Source organism: Equus caballus, chromosome 9 (genome assembly GCF_041296265.1).
Source record: "Equus caballus isolate H_3958 breed thoroughbred chromosome 9, TB-T2T, whole genome shotgun sequence".
Lineage (NCBI taxonomy): Eukaryota > Metazoa > Chordata > Mammalia > Perissodactyla > Equidae > Equus > Equus caballus.
The window spans coordinates 15718646-15738318 of NC_091692.1; the positions used below are offsets into that span (position 1 = coordinate 15718646).

General features: G+C 46.4%; 1 protein-coding gene across 2 annotated transcripts; it reads left to right on the plus strand.

Moving 5' to 3' along the window:
* Positions 1 to 847: 847 nt before the first annotated feature.
* Positions 848 to 18458, plus strand: PRDM14 (PR/SET domain 14). Of its 2 annotated transcripts, XM_001494030.5 has the most exons (8): positions 848 to 994; positions 2206 to 2931; positions 3490 to 3543; positions 3631 to 3788; positions 4802 to 5072; positions 9197 to 9399; positions 15204 to 15305; positions 17758 to 18458. In XM_001494030.5, the coding sequence occupies exons 2-8, from the start codon at positions 2229 to 2231 to the stop codon at positions 17983 to 17985; spliced, it is 1719 nt and encodes a 572-aa protein (XP_001494080.5). In that variant the 5' UTR covers positions 848 to 994; positions 2206 to 2228; the 3' UTR covers positions 17986 to 18458. The 2 variants fall into 2 exon arrangements, with proteins under 2 accessions (XP_001494080.5, XP_023504253.2); XM_023648485.2 differs by lacking the exon at positions 848 to 994 and having other exon boundaries at positions 2212 to 2931; positions 3490 to 3788.
* Positions 18459 to 19673: the final 1215 nt, after the last annotated feature.

The following is a 19673-nucleotide window of genomic DNA, read 5'->3' on the forward strand; positions in this document are numbered from 1 at the left end:
CTAGGAACCTGGCCAAGGTCACCCGGCCTTACAGGGGATTCCTCCACCCTAGATGCTTCCAGGAGTGAATGTGAATGGGCCTAAGTGCTCCTTTCTTTCGCTCAATCGCCGGCCAGGAGAATAAAAATGCGCTCATCGAGCGCGCGGTATGGGTCTGGACCTTGCTTTTCAAGCGCCCTGCGCGTCCGAGGTCACAAGCTTTCCCCGGTGGAAAGAGACAGCGGTGGAGCACAGGGGGCTGGTCCTCGGAAACTGGAAGCTACTTAAGAAGTAAAGGCCCCAAGAGGGCTACACAGCCATCCGAAACCTCGGAAGCATCGCGGGAGCAGAGCCCAGAGTCTAGGTGAACCCACCGCTTCTACGTGTCCGCGCCCCGGACCCACAAGGCGCGGCTTCCCAGCCCGAAGGGCGGTGCCCGCTCCCCACGAGGTATCAGGGACAGACGTCCACCTGGTCCTTGGGGTTCGAGGCCGCCTTTGGCCAGGCTGGGCTCTTGGGAACTCGAAGCCGACAGGCAGGGGCGCGACCCCGGGACGCGAGTCCCGGCCTTATGGGCGCCGACTCAGGGTCGGTGTGGGGCAGAGGGGCTTCTCTGGGGATCCTGGGTGACACCTGCTCAGGCTTTTTGTTCCCCCACCCGGCAGGCCTGGAGCAGCGGTTGTGCCCGCCCCAAACAGCGGGCGGCGAGCGCTTGGCCAGGGTCCGGGAGAGGGTTTGGAGAACCGCTGAGTTCAGTGCGCGACCCCCTGGGGACTGGGGGGGCGAGTCGAGCGCCAGCCAATGGCTGCAGTGGGCGGGGAGGGATGCGCCTGGGGACCTGCGTGGGCCGCGGCTCATCCCCACCCTCGCCCTCTCCAGGCCCCGGGGCCCCGCCCGCCCGCCGCCCTCTTAAACTCTCCTCGGCCCTCCGGGCGCGCCCGAAGCCTGCCGTCCTGAGCCCTCTGCGCCGCCCGCTGGCTCCCGCAGCGCCCGCCCGGCGGCGGCGCTCTCGGAGGTGGGTGCGGGCGGGGCGCGCCGCGGTGGCCCGGGGCCGTCGTGCACCGGGCGTTTGGGAAGCGCAGGCAGCGGTGGCTGGCGCGGTTCGTTTTGGGTGGCCGTTTTGCCCTCTTGGGGCTTTTACTCCTTAAGCGGCTTTCAGCCCCAAGTTGCAGATCTTAGAGGTGAGGGGAGGCCAGGAGCAGTGCGCCTTTGGGGGCTCCGGAGACGGGCGGATGCCTTCGTGGTGGCTGACCTCTTCCCCTGACCCCCGTGTTCGTTAATTTCTGAGTCACGACCCTGCTTGGTTTCCTGATTGGACTCATTGATCTTGCCCTCAAGACCCGCCGCCCTGACGGGGCTCCAGTCCTCAGCCTTGGTGAACTCGTGTCGGTTCAAACGCCGCCCTTTCGGGGTGGCGGCGGCGGCGCAGGGGCGCGAGGGCCGGCGGCCGGGAGGCTGCTCTCCCGCCTAGCCTGGGGCTCGTCCTTGCCTGCTCCCAGAGGCGACCCCAGGCCCCCTGCGCCCCCAAGTGGGGCAGCTGGAGTTTCCCGAGGGACTTGGGGCGTGTGGCGGGACTCGGTCCACGTGAGACGCCGGGCGCTGGCTGCGGAGCTCGGAGGGGAGCCGGAGGGCGCGCCCTGCTCCTCCCGGCAGCAGGGACCGCCAGGTCCGCGGGGTCAGAGCTGGGGCTCGCAGCGGGGCGGCCTCCGGGACCTGCCCCCTGCGCCATCCGACGGGGGGCCCTTGGCCCTTCCCTCCCCGCTGGGGACCCAGAGGCGCTCGGGACTGCCGCCTGCCCATAGCTCCGTGCGGGCTTGCGCTCGGCTCCCGGCCGCGGCCCCGGCGGCTCCGACCGACGCTGCGGGAGTTTGTTGGATGGACGGGAGGGCGGGAGAGGGAACTTGAACCAGATTTTGCAGGAGGCGGGTTCGGGCCGCACCTGGAGAGGGGGGCTCGGAAACCCGCCGTGTTCGGTCAAGGTGTTTTTGGAGGGGGAAGGCAAAGGCGACCCCTCCCAGGAACTTGGAGTCGGGCGGGTTCCTGGCAGATTTTCGTTTTGGGTTTTTCTGTGTTTGTGTTCATTGCTGTTTTTTCGTTTTGTTTGTGGGGTAGGGCTTGCGGGATCCAAGTGGGAAGTTTATCCAGTTCCCTCCGACCTGGGGCTGGCGCGCATGGTGGAGGCCAGGCGGCGAGAGCCCCTCACCCGTCCGCGCTTGCTTTCCGCAGACGCGCCGCGCGCCGCGGCCGGGATGGCTCTGCGGCCGCCAGGCGAGGCCGGATCCCAGGACAAGGTGTGCTACCCGCCCGAGAGGCTCCAGAGCAGCCCCCCTCGTCTGGCCGCCTACTACACGCCGTACCTGCCCTTTGGCCACTACGGGAACAGCCTCGCCGCTGCGGAGGAGAACTTCCAACCTTTCCGGCAGCTGGAGGCCGCCGTGTCTGCATCCCAGGCGGTGCCCCCCTTCGCCTTCCGGCCGGCTCCTCCCTTGCTGAGCCCCGGCCTGGCCCTCCAGAGGGAGCCGCTCTACGATCTGCCCTGGTACAGCAAGCTGCCGCCGTGGTACCCCATTCCCCACCTCCCCAGGGAGGGGCCCCCTTTTCTGAACAGCAGCCGCGAGTGTACGGGCGCCGCCAGGGAAGGCTTGGGCCACCTTGGTGGCCGCAGCGACAGTGACCAGTGTTGTGGACCTGAAATTCTAATTCCACCGCCCCCTGTGGACGCTTCCTTGTTCCCGGAGAGGCTGAAGACCTCCCAGTTATTATCTTGCTCCTCCACCAAGCGGTCTGAGGATGGCCCCAAACTCCTGAGCCAGGAGAAGAAGTCGCCTCGGCCTTACCACTTCACCCAGGAGGACCTGTACTTAGTTCTGTACGGAGTCATCCCCAGCCTGGAGCCCTCAGCGCGCCTGCACCATGCGATTTCGGGCCTCCTGGTCCCCACAGACAGCTCGGGTAAAGGCAGTCGACATCAACCGGGAGATGGGTTGGACGGGAGTAGAGGTGGGAGGGGGCAGGAGTAGGCAAGCGACGCTGGAGGTGGATCTGAGGCTGTACAAGTCTGGCAGGGGCGTGTAGGCGCTTCCATCAGAGGATGGGGCCCGGGGAGCCAGGCTCACTTTTGAGGCCCTGCTTGCTTGACGACATGACTCCTGAGGTTGGTTTTAGTGAGAGCTGAAGGTGAGGAGAGAAATGGTTCATGCAGCAGACTTGTCACCCGGGATCAGGTTCTACCTGGATGTGCAAGGTCTCCATGAGAGCTTCATGCACTTCACGTTGAGAGTCCCAGCTCAGCCATGCACCTTGACCTTAGACAAAATCTTAAATTTGCAAAATGGGGTTAATTACGCCACCTTGCAAGGGTTGTTCAGAGTCCCACATGAGAAACTGTAAAAGGACCAGGAAAAATATGAAGGTTAGGTAAACATCGAAGTGATGGTAATGGTTGCCTTCTAGGGAGTAGGGAGGGAAGTGCCTTATGAATTTTAACTTTCTAACCCTGTCTTTTTCTAGGGTCTGATTCTCTTCCTCAAAGTCTGGATAAACACTCCCTTCGTCTACCAGAAGGTAGGCGGGGCACCTTGCTTGCATTTCTTTCCTCAAACAGACGTGGTCATTTTCCTCAGTGGCTTTCCCGCTTCGGGTTTCCTCTAGGTCTCTGCCTCAGGCAGACTGTGTTTGGCGAAGTTCCACATTTTGGTGTGTTCTGCAGTAGCCACATTGCCAAAGGAGCCAGATTTGGGCCCTTTCAAGGTAAAGTGGTCAACGCCAGTGAAGTCAAGACCTATGGAGACAATTCTCTGATGTGGGAGGTAAATATCTTTCTGGTGGGTTGGCTCAAAGTGAGGAGGAGGCTGGTGGGGAAAAATCTTGGCGTCTGCCCCTCTGGGAGCATCCTGGCCCGGGAGAGGGACACTCAGGGCAGTAATCTGCTGTCTGTGCTGCCTGTTTTGCAACATAAAGGGAAGGAAAGGCGGGTGTTCACTCCCTGAGGATAGCGCCCGGCAGGAATTCTATGTATTTTTTGGTACCTTAAGTCATTTTAGTGTGTGAAGATTAGTCGTGGAATATACATTTAAAGAATTAATGCACTGTGTTATATTTAGAGACAAAACCAAATGCTTTAAATATAGAGTGATGCTGAGAATATCCCAAAGGGAATAAAAACAAATTTTAAAATTTCGATATCATTTGCCTCTGAAATTAGCTAAGGGTTTGTAAAAACTGGTACTCTTGACTGTGTGTGGCACGTGCTGGTGGGACTGCAGTTTGTCAGAATATATCAGATAACCCCTCCTTGACCCCGAATTTCTACTTCTGGGAATATAGTTGAGGAAAGTAATCTGAAATTCAGACCATGAGGAAGATGTTAATCATAGGGTTGTTTATAATAACAAAACATTGGATACAGTAGCATTGCGGACAGCAGAGAAAGAACTAAATTATGGCTCCGTTAACATGCATGAAAACTAGGTCAGGATAAAATACAAAACTAAGTGGTTGTCTTTAAGGGATGAAATTAAATGTGCCCTCTTGTTTCCCTTAACCTCTACTTATGAAATTAACGTATGCTCACTATGGAAATTTGGAAATCAAGAAAGTGATAAAAGTAACAACATTTTAAAAATGTCACATCACCTATAGAGAGATTCTTAAGTTAATAAATCTATTTAGGCTTAATAATAATTTAATATTAATAATAAGAAAACTATTCAGTGGATTAAAGGGTGTGATTTGGATTTTAAATTTTAATGAGTACATTTGTTGTATAGGTTAGCCCCCCAAAAAAGTGCATTTTTCAAACTTCGTGTCTTATTTCATTTAGATCTTTGAAGATGGTCATTTGAGCCACTTTATAGATGGGAAAGGAAGTGCGGGCAACTGGATGTCCTACGTCAACTGTGCGCGGTTCCCCAAGGAGCAGAACCTGGTGGCGGTGCAATGCCAAGGGCAGATCTTCTATGAGAGCTGCAAGGAGATCCACCAGAACCAGGAGCTCCTTGTGTGGTATGGAGACTGCTATGAAAAGTTCCTGGACATTCCCGTGAGCCTTCAGGTCACAGAGAAGGGGAAGCAGGCCTCCGAGCCCTCGGAGGGTGAGTGTACTCCTCGAACGCGGAGGCCCTCCTGGTGGAAGGACGGGGCTCTTTTCAAACATGAGCACCTTCCCGCAGCTTCTCTGCTTTCTTCTGGCGCTCCTCCCTCCCAAAGGCTAGGGCAGGAGACTAAACTGAGGGTGTCTCTAACCAGGGGGACCCAGCTGGAGGAAAGTGCCCTCATTTTCCCAAAGCTGTTGAAGCTACTTGTATTCACAAGCATACCTATTCTTTTGCCCCTTTACCCCCTCTTGGAAATAAAAGTGAAATAAATGGATGCAAGCTTTGCCTTATGGGAGCCAGATTCTGATTCATCTCTGCTCAAGCTAACACAGCTATGGAGTCAGAACTCTACAGCAGTGTTTTTCAAATGGTGGCCTATAGTATCTTAATGGGGTGGGAAATCAATTTAGTGGTGGAGACCAGCATTAGAGGAAAAAAAGAGAATAAGGATAAAATAGAATGGGAAGTATTGATGTAATTCCTACTTGAGTAAGATAACCCTTGTTTGGTGAGGTTTTTGGTTCAAATGGGTATGTGTGTGTATGCTGGGTCTCAGTCATCAAATGAATTTCTTACTGTGGGTCTCAGTCAACTTTGAGAAGCATTGAGCTAGACTCTCGCTCTCCAGTGTTGATGTGGATGTGAATACCTGGGGATGCTGGGAAGATGTAGATTCTCATTCAGGGTTGGGACCTGAGATTCTGCATTTCTATGAAGGTTTCAGGGAATGCTGATGCTGCTGGTCCCTGGACCGCATTTGAGCAGCAAAGAGCTAGAGGACCACTGACCCACTCACTCTCTTGGAGTGAGCCTCCGGAATTTGTGCTTTAAATAAGCTCTCCGATTGATTTTTATATACACGAAAGTTTGGGAACTACTGATCTAGTAGGTGGGATAAGACAAATGCAAATTACTGTGATATGAGGAATCAGATAGAAGACCACCTTATTAGGTTATAATAAATAACAGGTTAAGGAAAATGTGAATTGCATTCATCACACACTGCAGGGATTGCCTGCCTGCGTGTCCCAGCTAGACTGAGACCTTCAGGGCAGGAATAACCCTCAACGCCTTAATATCTCCTGCTCCTTGATCCCAACATGCATTGAATGAAGGAGAAAGACACTGCGAATAAGTTGGGAAAAGCTGCTTTAGGGATGAGATGGAATGAGACATATGATAGGCAGGAAGAGAGGGAAGGCAATCCAGGCTCAGGGAAGAGTGAAGCCTGAGGCGAGGACGTGTTCCTCAGGGATTAGGAGGTGAATAATGAGCGGTATCTTTCTAGAGGCCGAATAATGAGGGCTTGTCGGAATTGTTTCAGTGAACTGTCTTCCTCCTACCCCACTGTGTGGTTGGGGTCTGGGTGGGGTGGTGGTGAGGTGGTGGGATTCTCTCGAGTCCTGGAACTCACAGTTGTCTCCTGCTTAGCACCAAGCCAAGTAAGTCCTTTTGGACACTTGCAAAAATGTACCAATCCGCTTTCGAAATGAAAGTGAAAATGCATTTGAGAAAAATACATGCTTGATAACTCAACAAAATCTAATCATTATCCTTTTGAAAAAGTATTTAACACTACGTATAGAGCTATTAAAATGTTCATAACCTTTGATGTCTCAGTAATACTCTTCTGGAAATTTGTCTTCAGGAAATAATCCAAAAGGAAAAGCCTTGTGCATGAGGATTTTTACTACAGCACTATCCATGTTGTAGTGAGAAAGCACAAACAACCTAAATGGTCAGTAGTAGAATAATTGTTAAGTAAATGATGATGTATTAACATGGAATGGTACACAGATATCAGAGATCTCAATCGTGTGATAAGCAACAGGGATGAGAGCTTGAGAATAATAGCAAGTAGGGACAAACCCAGCATGCGGTTACCTGTGCTCCAGTTCTGAGCCAAATTATATCTGATGCTTACAGCACTGTCAAAATAATAGGTATTTTGGACAATATGTGGAAGGGAACCTGTAAATAATTTAATTCATTGGGAAGAATTATGGATGAATTCATTTGTTTTCTATTATGAATGTTTTTGGAAAGGATAAAAAGGAAAGAAAAGTCAAAATTCCTTTGTCCTCTCAAAACTGTTTTTCTCAAAGGCTTTTGGGGAGAACTGGTGGGAGCCTTCCCCTTTAAGGTCTTGAGTGGGAGGGAAGGGTCTGGACCCTATGTGGGCGGGTTATTTGAGTATACAAGCCTGCAGAGTGTGTGTTTTGGGGGATGGAGGTGTGGAATGTGAAGACAACTCTTAATCGTTACCAAACTGTCTGAACTGGGTGTTTGTAGTGGGGCAGAAAGCGTCATCGTCATCGTTGGTACTGAGACACCAATGGCTAAAAAGAGTAGCTCATGGAGATGGAGAAGAATGAGGAAAGGGAACAGGATAAAGTTAGGTTAAGAGGATTTCCAAAGACCTGAGCAGAAAACGTGGGCAGCTGAAGCCTAATTAGTAAGGGTGGTGTCTCCTTTTCACCTAAATGGTTGTTCTTATGCAAACTCACTGCTGAACCTTTATTCTGAATTTTGGTGTGCTTTAGCGCTTTGATTTGTAAAGATCGCTGACCGTGTCCTGCAGACCCTCTCTTTCCACCCCAGGAAGCAGGAAGGCCAGGTATTTCTGACCAATGAAAATTCTAGCTCTGAGCCAAAACCGCCCCAGCAGGGGCATTCAGAGAGGATTAGCACCTCAATGAAAGTGATAGACGTGGCGGGGCGAAGCCTGGTCCTGGGGTGGGCGGTTGCCTTCCTGGTTATTTACTTAATGGATGGTTTATTTCCTTAGCCACCTGTTAAACGTGCCTGGGACATAGTTGTCAACTAACAAAGCCCCTGATGGATAGCTTCCTGCTGTCCTGATGCCAAAAAGATTTCCATCTACAGACCCCTGCATACACTCACTCCTGGCTCTTCTCTCCCTCCCTGGGGCCAGACAATGAGGTCTCAGTGATGCATTCAGTCAAAGCTACTTTATCCTCTGGAGTCCAGAGCGACCTCGGCAAGGATGCTTTTGTAGGTGGCCCCTGTCCTCTCCCCTCCCCCCAACATATAGACACCCCTGGACCTGGGATCTCCTTTGCTAGAGTCCGCCGCACCCTCTCTAACCTCTCTCCTCCCCCTCTCTCCTCTGTTGATAAAGACAGAGTTACCTTTCTTGGCCTTGTCTATCACCCAGTGATAGCATCACTGATGGTGGTAAGAACTCAATAAGTGTTAGAATTAAATTAATCGTGGTGACAACCCTATGTATTAAGGAAGGTGAGATGTTGTCATCCTTACTCTATACCAGAAAATTCTAGCTCTGGAATCCTCCCCAAAAGTTCAGAGAAGTGAACTCTAAGATAAAAGGGTGCTTAAGGCTTTGTAAATGGGGTCAGATGGAACAGCACTTGTGACCCCTGGGAGGGAAGCTGTGGGTTCCCACTGTTGTCCTGGGGGAACTGCTTTGAACTTGTAGCTCAGACTGATCTGAAAGGAACAATGAGACGGGTGTGTTTGGTATAGTCACCTTGTAACGCATGCCAGTCAGGAGTGTTCAAGAACTATAGGACTGAACTGCTCTTAAATGGGGCCATAGACGGGGCTTCCTCAACAGATACGTTGCAGGAAGTAAAAGGGAAGGAGAGCCTACTGGTTAAGAAAGTGAAGAGACGTGGCAACTGTGGACAATATGTAGACTTTGCATCTTAAATTGAACAAACTGGCTGTGAAATAATTATACAAACATATGTATGTGTATATATGTACTCACAGATACATGTATTTCTATTAAGGAATATGAGTTAATTGTTTAGGTATGACAATGGCATTATGGTTATGCTTTTAAAAATCTTTATCTTTTAAAGGTTACTGTCTGAGGTATTTATGAACCAAATGATAAGTTAGTATTAGTTTAATCCATTGTGGAGGGAAGGGACATAAATGGAAACAAAATTGACTATGAGTTGCTGATTGTTGAAGCTTGGTGCTGGGCACATGAGGGTTTATTCTATTATTTTGACTGTGGTATATGTTTAAAATTTTCTGTGAGAAAAAGTTTTTAAAAATCATCTTGGAGGAAGTAAGAATGAGGGAAGGAAGCTGACAAAGCCACTGGCACTTATCCCTGTGTTTGACAGAGTCTGCAGAAGGTTACAGATGTGAAAGATGTGGAAAAGTATTTACCTACAAATATTACAGAGATAAGCATCTCAAGTACACCGCCTGTGTGGACAAGGGTGACAGGAAATTTCCTTGCTCTCTCTGCAAAAGATCCTTTGAGAAGCGGGACCGGCTGCGGATCCATATCCTTCATGTCCATGAGAAGCACAGGCCTCACAAGGTAGGAATGAGGGCGGCGAAGGATCCCGCCCATCGCTCCCTCTGCCTTCAGGCTCCTTCCCCAGACCCCTGAGCGCACCAAGGGCCTCCTGGCAAGTTGCTGGGACACAATGCCTGATGAGACAGGGTCTCTGAAGGAGGTGACAGTGCTATGGAAGGGCAGACATGGACTAATGCAGTGACGTATTAGTGACAGAATGGACGTACAGGGTAGAAAGGAGCGCTGAGGAAGGAATGTCCACTTCTACCTGACACCTGGGTAATGGAAGGCCTCATAGAAGAGGTGGCCTTGAGCCGAGTCTGGAGGGACAGTGGGGTATTCTGATTTGTATTGGATGGAAGCAGGGTTGGTTGGTCAGGGGGAAAGGATTGTGACATTCCAGGCAGGAAAGAGCCTGGCATGTGTTGTGAGGTGACTTCACTTTGTTCCGTAATCTGTGCAGGCATAGTGATGGCTGTAGGCGAGGATGAAGCGTAGGCATGGTCCAAAGCATGGAGGCCTCTACGGCATGCCAAGGATTTGGTGAGGACGAAAAGCAGTGGTGGCATTAGGGAGCCATTTTCTGCCGTTCCAGAAATCTGGTTGCACTGCCAGGCTTGGTGCAAAAAAATGCAAGCTACCATTGGGCTTAACTAGAAAGAGGACAGGGCTAGGGTACAGATGGACTCGGTCTGACTCCCTGTCCTGTCAGGACTAGCTGACAAGGCTGCAACCTTGAGGGACTCCTCTGAGCCCCAGTTTTTCTCCTGAAAACTGAGAGTAATCATAAAATCGCCTTTGTCTCTCCCCTCCAGTTCACAGCTAAGCTTTTGGAAAAATCACATTTAATCAGTACATTACGTTCTGTGAAGTTTGAATATCTTTACAGTTATCACGTATTATTTTTGTAACTCTAAGAACATTTTAGGGGCCGGCCTGGTGGCGCAGCAGTTAAGTTTACACTTTCTGCTTCAGTGGCCCAGGGTTCGCCGATTCGGATCCCGGGTGCGGACATGGCACCGCTTGGCAAGCCGTGCTGTGGTAGGCGTCCCACATATAAAGTAGAGGAAGATAGGCATGATGTTAGCTCAGAGCTAGTCTTCCTCAGCAAAAAGAGAGGAGGGTTGGCAGTAGATGTTAGCTCAGGGCTAATCTTCCTCAAAAAAAAAAAGAACATTTTAAATATTAAGGCAGTGAAATTATTTCTCACCCATAGACTGGCAAAAATAAAAAATGACACTGGCCAGTATTCTGATGGTGAAGAGTTACAGACTATGTTCATCAACATAGAATTGGCTATATAAATTATGGCTTATTAAGCAAAACGAAGTTGTAGGCTAGGTATAGAATGATGCCATTTGAAATATTTTATTATGTATGCTGTGTATGATGTTTACATATAAATGAAAAACAGTCGGAAAGAAACACGTTCAACTGCTAACTGTCACTCTGGGAGTACGATTGAGGATGAAGCAAGAGTGATTTTTATATCTTTACTTGGTAAGCTTTAAATTGTTATTCCCAATTTTTATTTTTTAGCATGAGAAAATAGTGTGTGCTTGGCAAATTCAATTTGGAGAAAGGACAAAATAAAAACCATTTGATATGCTGTGGCCCAAAGTTAAGACATTTTAGGTGTCTTTTTTTCTATATGTGTGTGTGTAATTGTAGTATGTTTGGAATCATGCTGAGTATCATGAGGCTGCTTTCTGACTTAACATTACATCCTGAGTAATTTGTGAACATAATCATGGCGATATCAGTATATTAGATGGGTGCGCCATAATTTATCTAACCAATCCCCTGTTTTGTGCCCCTCCCCTTATTGCTGCAGTGGACAGTATTATATAGAAATCATGATCTCTGTTATCCATTTCTGATTATTTCTTTGGGATAGATTCTCAGAAGTACCAAAACTGGGTCGAAGGATGTGTTCAATTTTAAGGCTCAAATCTAGTTGCTAAACTGCTTCCCAGAGAAAGTGTCAATTCATAGTCCAACCTGCTGGGCTTGCGGTGTAGTCAGCAGCCCCAGGTCTCCTGCACAATATTATCCTTTTTATGATGAAAAATGGTGTCTTGCTTGAACTTGCATCGTTATCATTCATGAGGTTTAAATTTAAAAATATATTTTATTGACTGTTCGCATTTGTCCTGTGGTTTGTCAATGTATGTCCTTGGACAGTATGTATTACGATGTGCTTTTGTAATAATTTACAAGCCATATTTGATCACTTCTAGAATTTGGAGGGTTTTTTCACATTTTTATATTTCTGAAATTGGAATGTGTTCAACACCATAGTTTTAACGGGTAGCGTTTTCTTCTTTAGTTATCGCATAAAGTGTAATGGTGGCTCTTACAGTTAATGGGTTAGAGCATTTAGGATATTTGTAGTATTGGCTGCTGCTAGATCACAGGGCGTTTAAGAAAGTTGAAGCTACAGGATTAGTTTTTGTTTGTTTTGTTTTTGACTAAAGTGGACAGGAAAAAGTTATCAGAATTGGGTCAAGAAATTGCTGCTAGGCTGTTGGATGGGTCATTTGCCTAAACACTGAGGGCAGTGGTGGTCTTCAGCTGGCGTTGGAGGAGAGAAGCTGTACTCAGATACTGCTGTCTTTGAAACTGGGGAACTGAGGACCAGGAGGTCAATAGATGACAGGAGTGATACGGGAAGGGTGGTGGAAGCTGGTACTAGTGGAGTGTGGTGACTTGGCCTTCAAAAGAGGAGCTTTCATTTCTACCTGGCAATGGAAGTGAGGGAGTCCTGTCATACTCCGTGTTTCCAAGGGTTCTTGGGTTCTTGAGTTCTCTTCTCTTTGCAAACTCCCCCTGAATGTTCTTACCCTTTATCGTGACTCCAAATACCATTTAACACTGGGTTTCAGATGTCTAGCCAACAAGTCTGTCCTGAGCTCGAGGCACATGTCTAGCTGCTGCCTCACCATCTCAACCTGAATTTCTCATTATGTTCCAAAGATTGAGGTGTTTTCTTTTATTTTCACTGCTTAATATTTTTTATTCTCTTAGATTTCTGTATTTCCTATACTTTAGGTTGTGTACTTAACTTTTAAGATGATAAAGTTTATTTAATTTCTGCAGAAGCCTAAAAGAAAACACTTTATTTGGGGCCTGCCTGGTGGTGCAGCGGTTAAGTGCGCACGTTCCACTTCTCGGCAGCCCAGGGTTCACCCGTTCGGATCCTGGGTGTGGACGTGGCACCGCTAGGCAAAAGCCATGCTGTGTTAGGTGTCCCACATATAAAAAAAAAGTAGAGGAAGATGGGCATGGATGTTAGCTCAGGGCCAGCCTTCCTCAGCAAAAAAGAGGAGGACTGGCAGTAGTTAGCTCAGGGCTAATCTTCCTCAAAAAAAAAAAAAAAAAAACCACACAATTTAACTTGAACAGAAGAAAAACAAGCACTAGTGAAACAGACATGCAGAACTTCGATAAATGATTTTTAACAAGAACAATCCTTTTCTGAAAGAAAAAAATTATTGATTGATTAAAATATCAGAAGATGCTGAGTGTACAACCAACAATGGAAAACCCTTTATTATCACCCTTCTTCCAGCATTTAAAACCTAAACGTTCTCCTTTTCAGATATCAGAGGAAATCCTTGTACTCCATAACAAGGAGTACCAAGATTTCATATGTGAGTTTAGAATGTCAGTCTTCTCCAACCTTTTTGTGTGTGTATGTGAGGAAGATTGGCCCTGAGCTAACATCTGCGGCAATCTTCCTCTATTTCATGTGGGTTGCTCCTACAGTGTGGATTGCTAAGCGGTGCAAGGTCTACACCCAGGATCTGAATCTGCAAACCCCAGGCCACGAAAACAGAGCGCACGAACTTAACCACTGTGCTACCTGGCCGGCCCCTCCAACCTTCTGAAATACCTGACCAGTGGAGAGAGGGCTTTGTTCTTTCAGAAAGTGTTGTTTCTTACACTCCGTCAATTACTCAAAATTATGCCCGACTTTAACTGTATTTGTCTTTCATCTTTGACTTCCTTATGAGCTTTTGTTTTTTGCTGGGATTTCTAATTGCAAGAGACAATTTAGTTCTTAACTGTGTAAATCTTGTGATGATGTTTCCATCCTTGTTGAAAGCGTTCTTGATGGAGCTTGTTCTGATTTGAACCAGTTGCTCTCCAGGCCTGTGAACGGTCATATTTGGATATTTTTACCACCTTCCCGAATTAGTTCTACTGATTTTTCTATCCCACTCATCTTCCTTCTGCATTTCTTTTTTATATTACTGGGGCATATCTTCAAGTAATTATTTTTAAGCGTACTCTGAAAATTTCTCTGAGTCCTTCTGTGTCTGAGGATATTTTACTCACATCTTTGATAATTTGGCTGGATCTAGAATCTTAGAAAGAAATAATTCTCCCTCAGAACCTTCAAGGCATCGTTCCATTTTCTTCTATCATTTTATGCCAAGCTGGTTCTTGTTTCTTTGTAAATAACCAGTTTTCTTCTTTGTGGAAATTGTTCTCTATCTTTGAAGTTCTGAAATTTGGATGCCTTTTTCTTTTCTTTTTTTGTTTTGCTGTGTAATTGGTGGCGTCCAAAGCACGCTTCCCACCTGAAGGCACAAGTCCTAAGCTCACAGGGCTTTTCTTGTTCTCTTTAGTTATCGTCTGTCTTCCAGATCCTTCCCTGTCTCCTGGAAGTCCTTTTGACCAGGTGTTAGGCTGAATCTATGTCCTGGTGCTTAACTTCTAATTTTTTTTGCATAGCATCCTCAGACACATCCCCAACCTTATTTTTCCAAATCGTGTATTCAGTCCTTAGCAATTAGCTGGATCCGTTCAGGTGCACAGCATTTCTAGTCACGACTTTTTTGTTGTTCTTGTTTGTTTTTAATTTCCAAGAGCAGTTTCATTTTCTAATTGCTGCCCTTTTATAATTGACCTGTTCTTTTTGCAATATTAACTCGAACATCTGACTTTTTGTGCTTTAGTAATAAGAATACCTGCTCTTTATTAAAACTTCAAGTGGTACAGCAAAATTAGAGAAGACTTTAAAAATCCACGCAAAATTCTACTAAAAATTCCCAGCTAAAAATACCACCTCTCCCATCTGTGCATGTAAGCACGGCTGGGGAGCAGGGTGTGAAAGCATAGTAGTTTCTTTACCCGGTTCAGAAGTCCTGAGAAGGTTGGACAGGACTCACCAGGGTCGAGAGCACAGAGAAACGTCATGAACTGTTCACAGCGAGCGGCTGCACTACATGTTCTCACCGGCCCCCCAAAATGTTACCCTCTTTTTGTAGGTACAACATGTGTCCACTCATCTCCCAGCCATATCGCCATTTTGGCTACACATTCGTCACCACCCCCGCTAGATTGTTAGCTCCGTGTCTCTAGCAGAGAGTTGAGTCCATAGTAGGTACTCCATTAATACTTGTTGAATTAATTGCACAGTGCTTGCAATTAACTCCTGCGAGGAAGACCGAGCAGCTATTTTGCCCTTGCCCATGAGGAAAAGCAAAAAATGAAAATTCCAAGGTTAACTGATGTGCTCTGGTCACACAGGTACTTGTTGACAGAGCGGGACTAACTCAGCCTTCTGTTACATGCCACGAACCCATTCGGTTCCCACATTCACGTCTGAAGCAACTGATACCCAAAGGCTTTAGATGAATTACCTGAAGTCACAGCATTGAACAGGCTCTGGACCAGAGCCTAGGTCTGCATGATCCTCTGCCTACAGACGCAGAATAGAAAGAGCAGTTCTGCTCTCTCCCCTAGGTGAACACAATGATGAAATGAGCTTGCGAGGGAAGATGTGATTTCAGCTATATTTTTCTTTTTCACCTTAGTGTTCCACGTGTGGGAAATGTTTCTCTCAGTCTTCTAGCCTAAACAAGCACATGAGAGTCCACTCCGGAGACAGACCCTACCACTGTGTGTATTGTACAAAGGTAAATGGGCCCTCCTTCTAAGGCATTGGCCTTGAGCCCTGTGTGGGTGTCCATGGATAAGAACTTGAAGCATAAAGCCTGGCTTATAACGAGTTCTTAGTAAATTAGTCCATTATCAACCCAATCCCCATTTCCATCCCCAAATATGTTCAGATTTGTTTAAGATGGTCAGATATGACCTCCTATTGCCAAATTGGCATTTAGGACATGTATAATGAAATATACTCCTAAATTTACCAGGACCCGATGATTGTGGGCCTGATTACGTAGTATGTAAGAGTACAGACTCTTAAATGCTGCTGATCTTACTTTCTAGAGCAATGTTACTGAAGTGGCATCTGATCTATGTTATACAGAATATTGAATTATAAAAACGAAGAGACAAATATGTGGTTAGGGGTTACTAGAGTAGAAACAATAGCTTGACCATGCTTTAGAAATAGTAGACCAAAACATCCTGTGTCCTGTTTTGATGGCACACATCTGTGCTGTCTAATGCATAGTTAGCCATTAATCATACGAGGCTGTTTAAATTGATAAAAGTGAAATAAAATGGAAAATTCAGCAACTTGATTGCACTAGCCACATTTCAAGTGCTCAAAAGCCCCGTGTGGCTAGTGACCATCAAAGTGGACAGCACAGACACAGAACATTTCCATCATCACAGAAAGTCTTATTGGGTAGCACTGAAATAGACTGTTTCTATTATCGAGTCATTTGAATTTTTTTATAGTAAAGCCATTAGAGGAATATAGACTGTCTTAGGGTGACTTCTAAACCTTCCAGAGAGAAATAAAAGATTGAATCTGCCTGGCTTAGAGGAACTAATCCAGCAATGTAATTGTGTCAAAAATGGAAATAATCATTCTAGAGTTCTAATTCTGATCCTCACCTTGTGCTTGTAGCTAACCTGGAAACTAAATTCACTTAGGCATAAATTAGCTATTTGGCATTCTGGCTTACACATTAGCCTCCCATTACTTAAGCTGATGAAAATTGGCTGTGTCTGGCTGTTCTAGGCAGGTACAGCTTGTGCACCTTACTGAGCAGTGAAGCAGTTCCACATATGTCCAGACACCCTATTGTCGAGTGCTTGTCTCCCAACCCCGCAAATTCAAGGTCACCAGTTTGACCTGGTGTTTTATGTCACTGTCAATGGACGCAAAAAACAAAGTCATTAACTTTCTAATATACTCCCTGAAAGTGACAAAGGTCAGAGCACAGTATTGAAATGAATGAGGGGAAAGGTTATAAATAAGGGAAAGAACAGAAGTGGCCAAGAAAAGATACGTAAACACAACAAATACTTGGGAAGCTAAAATGTTATGGCCACTCTGGAAAAGTTTGGCAGTTTCTTTTAAAACTAAACTTGTAATTCCCAGATAACCCAGCAGTTGCTCTCCTGGGCACTTATCCCAGAGAAATGAAGGCTTATATGTTCACACAAAAACCTGTACACAAACGTTTGTAGCAGCTTTGTTCATAATAGGCACCCCCCCACCCCAAAACAAGCCAGATGGCCTTTCATGGGTAGGGGATTAAACAGACTGTGGTACATCTGCACCATGGAATACTACTCAGCAGTAAAAAAGGAGATGAACACACAACCACCTGGACAAATCTCCAGAGAATTACGCTGGGTAAGAAAGAGCCAATCCCAAAGGGTTCTCCATACTGGATGATTCCATGTACATAACATTCCTGAAATGATAAAATTATAGAGATAGAACAGATGAGTGGTTGCCACGGCTTAAGAAAAAAGTGGGACTGGGAGGGATGGGGGTGGCTATAGAAGGGCAGCATGAGGGATCCTCATGATGAAAATGTTCTGTATCTTAACTGTGTCAACATCAATATCCTAGTTGTGATAATGAACTATACTTTTGTAAGATGTAATAACCATTGGGGGAAGCTGGGTAAAGGGCACACAGAATCTTTTGTTTCTTATGACTGTATGTGAATTGATAATTATCTCAAAAAAGTTTAAAAAAATAAGAAAGGAACCAAGTAGGTACTGATTTATGCAAAGACATTGGCCAATATTAGCGACTCCTTCTGTACTGCAGTCTGTCTTGGAGTGTGGTCCTAGGTCCACCTGTTTTGGAATTGCTGGTTTAAATGCAGGTTCTTTAGTCTCATGTCAGATTTATTGGGCGTACTCTCTGGGGTAAGGTGGGCAAATCTGCACTTTTAACTAGTCCCCCATGTGATCTTAGCCACTGAAGAGCCACTGTTCTAACAGCCACCACTACTCAAAACCAGCCAGTGACAAGTCAATCGTGTTCTTTTTGAGTAAGGCGGCTGCTGCTGACCATGAGTCCTTGATAGCGTAAAACCCCAGGTTCGTCAATTGGAGAACTAAGGGGCAGTAACAGTGAAAATAAGCCCGTTGTTTAATCGGTTGTCCAGTCGTTGGACGTTTACTTTTTCTTCTCTTTTCCATTCTCTGCAGAAGTTCACTGCCTCCAGCATACTCCGCACACACATCAGGCAGCACTCGGGGGAGAAGCCCTTCAAGTGCAAGTTCTGTGGCAAATCTTTTGCGTCCCACGCTGCCCATGACAGCCACGTCCGCCGTTCACACAAGGACGATGAGGGTTGTTCCTGTAGCGTCTGTGGGAAAACCTTCCCAGATCAAGAAGGCTGCTACTCCCACATGAAGTTTCATGAAGACCACTAGACCCCCGAGAATTAAGGACTTGGATTCTGTCTTTATGTTTCTTGTTTATGAGTGTGTTGAATGAACAAATGATAGTTACACTGAGATGAGACACAGAAAAATGGAACTGACCAATTAGCTGAATTAACCGGATTTATTGACTGATTTTAACAGCTTTCACAGAAATGATTTCCACAATTCCTAACAAGAATGGAATTTTAGTGAATTTACCTAAAAATAGTGAAAGCTGGCCGTTAATAGTGCTTACGGGTCTGGAAACCTAACATCAACCGTTCAAGGGGACTATAGTTCATTTTTGGGACTGGGAGTGGAGTCCTTAATTTCGTGATGAAAAAGAAGGAGGCCTTTCCTCTGTTTGCCGTGGACCCCTAATTGTAATGTGTCTGTGGCCATCACCTGTTATATTTCTTCATAGAATAAATTCTTTAAAAATGTGTTCAAACCGGAATAAATTCTTTAAAAATGTGTTCAAACCGGAGCTTCATTAGCATTGTGTTCAGACATGAATTAATCTCCTGTTATGATTTGGATTCATTTCAAACGCTTCGTTCCCACTCTTATCTCAGCACATGACAAATGCCGGTTAATAATTTGGTTAGCGTCACAGAATTACCTAGAGGACACCAGTTACTTATTCACCCCACCATCTGTGACCTTTACCTAATTAGGGAAGAAAAATTCTTACCAAACGAATAAAGGCTAAGACGTTGCCATAGGCTAAAAAATAAACATTCGTGTTTATATTGCTTTAGTTTTAAACTTGGTTTCATTCCTGATGAATAGACCAGTGGAATTTCTCGGGTCTTATTCATTAGCTGGTCTCTGCTAATATATAGAGTGAAAAGAAAAATGTGGCGTGTAAGTTATCACAAGGCCCATGCAAGCAAGTGGGGGATGATCTTTTATAATGTGTCGGGGGAGCGTCGACTCGTCTCATGTAATAGCCATGTGTAGTGAGCATCAACCCTATGAGAGCGGACCACTGAGGTCTCCACTTTACAGATGAGGAAATCGAGGCTGAGAGTAAGGAAGTGGTACCACAGCGTACGCCTCTAACGGGCAAAGCCAGGTCTGCCTGACTCCAAAGCCTTGCTTCTTAATGAACCAGCATGCTCAACTTAATCCTGCTAAGGAAACAGCATTTTTCCCTCAACTATCCCATTCGTCCCTATATTAAGACAAGCAGCAACAAACTTTTACATATTCACACGAAAATTTTGAGACCAGAAGGAAAGTGCTTTCTACGTAACCATAGCTACTAAGCCACTATGTCACATTCCTAGCCATGGTTCTATCGACTGCTGAGGTCCATGCTTCTCAAAATGGAGCAAATTCAATATGGAACAGATGCCCCTTCCGAGGGAGGCCCCCAGCTGTGGCTGAGGCCTTTGAGAAAGATGTAGTGCAGGTGGAAGGGCAGTGAAGGATTCTCCTCCAGGGAATTCGCTGCTGGACTGCGTCTGAGTAATTTATCCTAACGGGAATGGGCCCTGTTGTGGTAGGACTGTTTCACTTCATGTTAATTAAGTCAGAACAATGGTCTTTTGAAAAGATTGGGGCTCATCCTGTAATTAGGCAGCTTTTCTTTGACTGCTAGTTCAAAATACATTTATTTCCGTTTATGGGTTTGAAAGTTCTTTTAAAAATCAACCAGTAAAAAAAGACATCAGGAACTTGTGTGATGCCAA